Below are 8,948 nucleotides of genomic sequence, written 5' to 3'. Positions count from 1 at the left end.
AGATAGGTAGTGCAGCGCGATGAAGTGCTGTGTCTGCTTTGTTTTTTAACAAGTTTAATGGTCCTAGTCATCATGTTATGTTATTTTTTTTAATAATATATATAATATTAATTAACATCTTTGATTGATGTCTTTAATTGTTTGCCCCCTTATATTGTTGGCACTAATCCACGACTATCGACCTAAAATTATTTACCCTCCTTTTTGTCTTCTATATATTTTATTTCAAGTGATGAGGCAGGCATTTAATTTGCTCAAATAATTTGGATATGTTTTGATAGACAGTGTGTATCTGATGGCTTAAAAAGCTCCCTCCCCAGGACTAGGAGTACTCTCAATTTTAAGGGATTTTTATTATGGATTACTACACAAACTTTTTGTGTAAAACTGATCGTATATACTTTTCTTGATTTTATAGAGGGTCGTTCTCGTTCACTACCTAATAAAAGAACAGTAGTGTAAAAGGGCATAAAATAAATAAATAAATAAATAAAAAGGGTCCACATATCTAAGACAAAATCCAAACGAGGTCCACAACTATCATCATATTCATCACACACCAAGGCCACTTTCCTGAACTCTCACTCAAATATTAAAAAAAAAAAAAAGTAAAAAGATGTTATTGTCTCTGTCAATGGACTTGATCATTATGTAACAAGAAGTAGGGGATAGTTCTTTTTCTTTTGCTGAAAAAAAGGCATAATAAAAAAGAAAAAGAAGACACATAGACATAGTAATTATTAATTATTAATTAGTATGTCGTTTGGGGGGAGCTTCCGCCATTCCATTCAAGGCTCTATGCTATGGTACCAAAAATAAATAAAATAAAATAAAATAATCAGGTTGCAGCTAGCTGGACCCACGCAACGCAACGCTGCCAAATCTGTTCGTAACCGTACACTATAGCATTTTTTTTTTTTTTTTTTAAAGATTGGGATGATGATGGTACTGGCTTTATTGATGAAAATCAGCTATGGCTATGCAGCCTTTCTATTATTGAAATGACCATATATAGTTTGTTCTTTGTCTGACTCTGAATTGAATGGCAAATACTGCTTCCCACTTTGGACATGCAAAAAGAGTATCAATCTTAGTCACAACTCTCAAAACACACACCAGAAATATCATGTCTATAACTTTAATCAACATAAATTAACATTAAATTATTTTTTTTAATGTTAAATTATTGCTAAAAAAATTAAAGCACATTATCAAAACAATAAGCATAGTGCACCAAGAAATATACTAATTTATAAGCTGAGACTGTATGTATAATTAAATTTATTAGCATTTGTGTCTCAGTGTTGCAGAGATCTCTACACTTTTCTTCTTTCTCTGAACCCTGCATTTTTTTTTTCCTTTTTCCTTTTTTCTAATTCCTTTCATCTTCAGCTAAAGCAGACTATATTACATTCTCTTCTGAAGGCCCATAAGCTCTCTTCCATGCCTTCGTGATTACATTTTTTTTTTTTTTTTTTTAAAGGGAAAAAAAGAAAAGAAAGTTTTGAGACCTGTTACATATTTGCTTTTCTGTATCATTCTTCTTTGCAATCTCCACCAAAAGTAACATGGAGAAGAACTTCTAGAGTTTCTCTCACCTTCGATTGGTATGCCCTTATGGAGCTTAAAGACCCACCATGTTGAGGAGAAACCCAAAAAGGAAGAAAAAGTAAGTCCTGTTGTATCGAACCCTTGAATTAGTCTTAGATTTCATTCCTCTACTTCTATAATTTCTGTGTCACAATCTCTATATAACTGTTGAAATGCCACTCCCTATAGCAGATGCAAAAGGGCTCTCTGGAAGGTTTAGTCCTTGAATGCTGCAGTTGGTTAATCTAATCTTTCAGGTACAAGTATGTGAGCAATAAACAAATAAACACTTTAGAACACCCTATCAAAATACAATAAATCTAAGATACACAACAAATTTCATAATATTTTTTCATTACTATTAAGATGATTGATTGTGATTAGTGTATAATAAAAGTGATGTTGCACTAATCACAATCTGTCACCTCAAATGTTATGAAAAAAGTTTTGAAATTTGTGCATTTGTAACAATGTTGTTGATCTAAATATCGTCAAAAGCACAGCACGTCTTCATACCTATCCTGGTCATTGTAGTTGGTGTTTTTGTGCCTGACTTTGTCCTCACTGGTGGAGCCATTGTTCAAAACATCCAGCAAATAATTAAAACGTTCGGCAGATGGGAACTCTGCTTGTTCTGCACGGGCCACAGTGTCACGTAAGAGAGAGTTTTAGTCATGAACAAAAAAGCCAAATGGAAATTGCTACATTGATTAAATATGCAAATAGCTTAAACCTTCTGAGAGCTTCAACTCATTCATTGAGTAGCCAAAAAAAGGGCGGTGGGAAAAGTGTTTAGGGGTTAGTTGCAACTCTGAGAAATGCCTTCTCTCAAATTTATGTGCTTTCTCATGTTCCTCCATGAGCTGCTTCCTTAGAAGTCTTGAGTTATCACAAACTCGTGCAACTAAGAGAAAGAAATAAAATTTACACAAATAAATTATTCAGACATAAGGAAGATGCCGTGACTCATAAATATTGAAAATATATGTTTCACTCACTTGAGTTAAGCTCAGAATCTCCATCTATGAAATGTGGACTGTAATACAAAGGATGCTGCATTTTATCTGTGTGCTTCCTGCATATGACAAACCAAAAAAAAAAAAAAAAAAAAAGTCAATACATTGACACCAGTTAGGAAACAAAATAGGAGGCGACATAGAAGGTGCACCAGAAATACAATTTAAATCCAAATACCTTCAAAACATTATAGAACCCTAAAAGTAGCATTACAACACATTCAATGAATTACAAATTTCCAATTCAATGTCAGCAACAATTTTTTCAAGGGGATTTACCAGGCAAAGGCAGGAAGCCAGGGAATGGGTATATTTTCTATAGATAAATCTTCCTAGAATTGTGAAAAAACCATAATTTGTCATAAGAGTTTTGAGAAAGTGACACGAATAAAATTCAAACTAAATTAGCACTATTCAATTAAAAGAAAAAAGAAAAAAGAAAAAAAAAAGATAAATGCATAAAGGATGCACTCAGTTTTGTCAAGAAAGTGACACAAAACAGCTGGAAAACTGAAATGTGAACTTCTCAAATGTGAAGCTAGGACCTTAGTTGATGAGTGTAAGGAATACATGGGTATCAACATGGAATTAGACTATTAATTATTACAATTAGACTATTAATTATTACAAGGAGTGCCCAACATTTCTATTTATATAAAAGAATGCTTTTACTTTTCCTTTGGTCTGAATTATAAAACTTCCAAGGACTTTTTTCCTCTGATTTAGGCCCATGCTGTAAGTGCGGAATTAAAAAAATAAAAGGCCCTACTTCAACATCAATTGCAATACCACCAGCTATAAAGATGCTGTGAGGATGTGGAGAGATAAAAATTGATGAAAAGCTAATTTAAAAAATCAGCGAATTCAGAAACCCAGAAAAGCAGCCGAGAAATATTAAAAATTGGGACATGTTACAGAGGATGTTAATGGTACCAGTTGTGCCACCAGCCAAGAGAAATGTTTGCATGTAATAAAGTATGAAGACTGAACACAACATCACCATAATTATAAGAGGACATAAGGCTTAGTAAAGCGTAAATGTTTGTCAGCAGTAATAATACAAACCACAAGCATGCACCAAAAAACAAAACAAAACAAAAAAAAAAAAAACCTAACCAAAGGAGATGATAATATAAAAACATAAAAAGAGGCAATTAAAAAACAGATAGTGCCAGAATCTTCTCACAATTAGAGGGGGGAGGGTAAGTTTTACTTTTACCTGTCAACAAGCCTTGACTTTTCTCTGTAAGGTTTCACCAGAACACGAGCCCCACATACAAAATGAGGATTCCCCTTGGCTAAAATTTGCTTGACAGTCTCCGCATAAACAAAAGTGACAAAACCAAACATCCTCTTCTGTTGGCAAGGAATCCTAACATCTTGAACAGGCCCAAATTTGCTGCAAAACATGGAAATTTTTTTATTAGCTCAGAAACCAAAAAAGAAAATCAATAAATAAATATAATTTCAGAGTCTCTTACTTGAAGTAGTTAGAAACATCTTGCTCTGTGAAAGTGCTCTCAGCTGGGAAGGTAAGATAAATCTGTCGAGAACCAGCAACAATTCCACCAGGATCACTTCTCTCACCAGTGTACTCCAAGTATTTTGGAACATCTTCCGCCAATATTACCGAGTGCTGCCCATGAGGCCTACAAATCAAACAATAACAATTCAAAATTTACGCACATGAAATTTCATGGTGCAATTTAACATGTGTAAGAAAAATAACCTGTCAATGAGACGAATGCTGTTCTTCAATCGAGCAAGAAGCTTTGTCAGACTATACCCAGCCTTACCGTGCCTTTGGCTCTCTGTAAGATACCCTTCAGCCTGAAGGATCCTCCCATACTTCTCATAATACATCATTGGCAGTGACGCAATTGAAACTGGCACGCCTCTTCTCGATTTAAGAAGCTCTGTCAACTCCGTTTCAAGCTTTTCGAGAGAGCCAGGAGAGAACATATGATCATCATTAGGGAGCTCATTATTAGAGCTTGGACTGAAAATCTGAGAAAAGCTTTCTGGCATGGGATTGCCATGGAAGTAGCGACAGTTGTTTCCATGTTTACAAAACCCCTTGTTGAAGTAATGGCATACTTTAACAGGAAATTCAGGCAAGCTCGGAGACCTTCGACTGGTTCTCACACCCAATGCAGGTTCCGGGTAATAATAGTTGCTTGAAAAATCCGAACCAACCGAACGAGCAGACTCTGTCTGATCTTCCATGTTCAAGAACTGCATTTGCTTTTGAAGGCGATAATCTTCAGCAACTGAATCCGAGAATAAATCCACTGGTTGCTGATCAGCGACCACTTGGGGATCCCAGTAGGTTGCTGGGCGTGACAGAGATGCCGAGTAAGTTTTGAAAGGTAAAGACAGGTCTGAAACCGGTGCTTGGTTCACATGAGAGGGCGAGATGGAGATGGAGATGGGATTGGGAGAAGTAGAAACCACCAGTTTTGATAAGCCAAGCTCGGTTTTGGCTTTGTTGATCAAAGAGTAGATCAAATTATCAGGGCTGAAGGCCAACCGGATCATTTCACGTTCACCATGGTCTTGTAAAAGAAGATACCCAATAATCTTTGACACATTTTCAGGCTCTATTTTCTGAATCCTGTTGTACACAACTTTTGTAGACTCAGAAAAATCCATCTCAATCCGCACCCCCTACATAATAGGCATACAGATTATAAGATTACAATGGAAATTGGCATATCAAAGTAATCACAACATATCTGGTACTGGTACAATGAGTTTTTATATATTTATTTATATAATTTAAGATTTCATCAACTCAACTCTTTTCTCGACCTACAACAGAAACAAATGCAGACCAAGTTAACCCCTAAACTACATTATTTACCATTACATCTATGTCTGACATTTCAACGCTCATTTCTGGTAAAAACAACCAAAAACTAATGAATTAGACCAAAAAAGATTATCAATAGGTAATCTTGTTGGTTCTGATATTACTATCCTCCACATTCACTTCATTTTTTACACCATCAACAGTTCTCGAGCAGAAGCATAATAAGAAATCAAAACAAGAATTTGTTTCTCTACTTAGCATTAAAATATAAATAAATAAAAAGGAATGAAGCCACAAAAGGCATAAACAACCAAACCAGAAGAAAAAACATTTTACTTTCTGTTAACAAAGTTGAAAGTTTGAAACCCATTATTAAGTTCAACAAATTTCTACCTTTCTGAAAACAGATTGGGGGTTAAACCAGAAAATAGTGCTTATAATTAAATTTGGTGAGAAAATGAACAAAAAAGAACATTTTTCTTTCATGTGAAACAGAAAAGAGAATAAGTTTGCCACAAATTCACCCTCAAAAACAGAATTCCATGTTCTTTTCCTTTCAGGCAAAGAAACCATGTACTTAAAACATTTTCTAGAAACTCCTCCCCAGAAAACATAAATAAATAAAGGACAATTTTTATTTTTTTATTTTTTTATATCATCTCCTCTTGTTTCGAAAGAAAAAAACCAAGTTAATAAAAAAATCATTAACATGGTATAAAAGCCAAAATTTTAACAAGCTAAAGGAAAACCAAAATCTTGAACGCACGCTTTGAACACTAAATCATTGTTTCACAACATTTATCAAACAAATCCATGGAGAGAGAGAGAAATTGACCAAAAAGAGAAGAAGAAAAAAACCAAAATTCTTTATCTTCTCATTTTCAGGAAAAAGAACTTAAAAAATATGCACATCTTAAACGCTGTGATAAATGCTTCAAAACCATTATGAGACAAACCTATATTAGAAAAGAATTAACCGCTCAATAGGTAGAACAGAAGAAGCAACACAAAGCCAAAGTTACATACAAAAATGAAGAAACACTCAAAAACATTTTGAAACACTGAAAGCATAATTTTTGCAACATTTCTCAAAAACCCAATTTGGCAAAGTAAAAAATTTAACAACAATGACCACCACAAAGGATGAAAACAAGAAGAAATGAAACTTCCTAGGCATCATAGAGTGACATACCCAGCAAATCCAACAGCACCCTGAAGATGAAACAAAGTCAGACAAACCAATCCAAGGCCTCAAACTCCTATATGGCCATGAATGATTGCTCACTCTGTTCCTCTCTCTTTCTCTCTGTCTCCAACTCTCTCTCTCTCTGCCTCTCTACCTCTCTCCCTCCATCCCTCTCGCCCTCTATATATCTCTAGCTATTTTTATCTCCTTCTATTATACTCACTATTCTATATTTCTCTCTTCAAAAACGACACCATTCTTAAAAAAAGCAAAAATGACAGAAAGGATAGCTTTAAAGGGCGCCTTGTCTTTAGTTCAAATCAATACACATGGATAAAACCCACGTACATATAATTATAATACAACCCCTTTTAAAGAAAAAGAAATCACAACAAAAACAAAATTATACTAACAACATTTTTTTTTTGGATAAAAAAAAAATCATTAATGTAATTATTTAATCGAACATTACATACTTGTGGTCATTCTCTTTTGTTTTGTTTTGTTTTTTTTTTTTTTTTTTTTTTTTTTAGGGAAAATATTAGTAATGGTTTTGAGGAGATAATAGATTACAGGTTGTACTTGTTGTTGTCACAGAAAATTGCGGGAATTTCATAGGGAACGTGACCGATTTCCCAAACTACCCTTAGTCAATCTCGTAGAAAAAGTCAAATTCAGTTTCTGGGTTGGCTTATCTATCTGAACATTTGATTAATATGCGCTACTACACATACACTGAAGTAGTCTAGATTCTAGACTCTACAAAGCTGTGCTATAATTCTTTTGATGTGTTGTAGTGTAGTGTAGTATATCAGTTTTTTCAAATCAAAATTATAATATATAATTGTTTTTTATTAATCACTAGAATTATATATTTGAACTTAATTGAACAATATAATTAATTTTTTAGTCTCTTGTTGATAGTTGATGTACTTAAATTTTGATTATCTTAATAAAATCTTTAAAACATTTTATTAAAAAAAAAAAAAATGGAAAGAATTTTGATGAATGGTAGTAAAATAATTGATGGGTGCATTGTATGGGGCCTACTGGACCCACAAACAATACAAAACAAATGGATGGAATGAAAGAAGGGAAGAAGGTGAAGTGTGGAGGCCACAGAAGGTGAGAAAGAATGGCGGTGATTGATTGTAGAGTAGTAGCTTAATAGCTTTGGAATTAATTCAGAAAACTTGGCAAAATCCAAAATCTATCTAAGAATGAAAGACATTTTTGCATGAAGGCCACGTGAGAGGTTTGACAGCGAATTTTCAGAGTCTGTTTGTTTCCAGGTGGTCGCTGTCCACGGATAAGTAGCTACGAATCATTCATAACCGCAACCGATACTGCTAGTCTACTACATACTACTACATTTTTTGATAATCAAATTTCTCTGATTTTTATATGGGTCCCACCTCTTCTCCTTCCGTGATTGCGGCATTAACCAGAGGTGCAGTACTTTTATATGGGTCCTCATGTTTTTTAAGAAGAATGTTCCTCTTCCTCAACTTTTATATTGGTCCATTATTCTAATTTAATCATTTTTATTGAATTCTTCATTTAGTTATATTAAAAATTATTAGGTACTTCTGGAGTATCATAAATGTGTATTTTTTCATCTCATATGAATGGTAGGTCCCATCATAAATTTAATTAATGGAACCTACCATTCATGTAAAAGAATGGAGTACGTATTTATGATACTCCTGAAGTACACAATAATTTCTCTAGCTATATAATCCTTAGAAAGAAGATAACATTATTTTGTATTGTGTCCCTTTGAGATATTCAGGTGATGAGTTTAATAGATTTAAAAGGTGTGATATAAATTTGGATGTCTCAAACATTATTTACACTATTGATTTATGAGATTTTTACGTTGTATTATAGAAGAGAGTAAAATAATGTGATTAAAAGTTGAGAAATCACTTAGTTTTATATATATATATATATATATATATATATATATATATTGTACGGCACCTAAACGCCCAAGTTCATATTGGGCCTTGGACCATAAACCAATGATATGGGCCAAGGATTTAATCTTCACATTGACAAAGGCCCCGACCCAGACCCACGAATAGCCACCAACGTGGACTGAGTATTGTCAGAACACTTAGAAAGCGGATCGCATACGCCTTGCTCACAGGATGCTCGGGAAACCATTCCCGGTAACTATGCACATGCTCGGTCATATCACCTGGACACATCACCGTTTACGTGCCCGACAGAACCTTAGTTAACTCCGCTACCGAACACACTAACGGAAGTGGGAACCATTTCCAAGGCCACTCGTATCTAAAAACCCACTTAAACCCATTGACATTGGACCCTTCTTTGT

At 34.2% G+C, this 8,948-nt stretch overlaps 1 protein-coding gene across 2 annotated transcripts; it reads right to left on the bottom strand.

Annotated features, from left to right (window-relative positions):
* Positions 1–1,322: 1,322 nt before the first annotated feature.
* On the bottom strand, positions 1,323–6,912 carry LOC115958318 (zinc finger CCCH domain-containing protein 18). 2 transcript variants are annotated; one of them, XM_031076718.1, is made up of 8 exons: positions 6,611–6,910; positions 4,336–5,273; positions 4,088–4,255; positions 3,826–4,005; positions 2,589–2,665; positions 2,324–2,494; positions 2,107–2,224; positions 1,323–1,820 (listed from the first exon to the last, which is right to left on the bottom strand). In XM_031076718.1, the coding sequence occupies exons 2-8, from the start codon at positions 5,256–5,258 to the stop codon at positions 1,748–1,750; spliced, it is 1,710 nt and encodes a 569-aa protein (XP_030932578.1). In that variant the 5' UTR covers positions 5,259–5,273; positions 6,611–6,910; the 3' UTR covers positions 1,323–1,747. The 2 variants fall into 2 exon arrangements, with proteins under 2 accessions (XP_030932578.1, XP_030932579.1); XM_031076719.1 differs by lacking the exon at positions 2,324–2,494 and having other exon boundaries at positions 6,611–6,912.
* Between the last annotated feature and the right edge of the window lie 2,036 nt (positions 6,913–8,948).

The sequence above is a fragment of the Quercus lobata genome, chromosome 8 (genome assembly GCF_001633185.2).
Source record: "Quercus lobata isolate SW786 chromosome 8, ValleyOak3.0 Primary Assembly, whole genome shotgun sequence".
NCBI classification, from domain to species: Eukaryota; Viridiplantae; Streptophyta; class Magnoliopsida; order Fagales; family Fagaceae; genus Quercus; species Quercus lobata.
The sequence above is the reverse complement of the archived record's forward strand: the minus strand, read 5'-3'. Positions and strand labels throughout refer to the sequence as shown.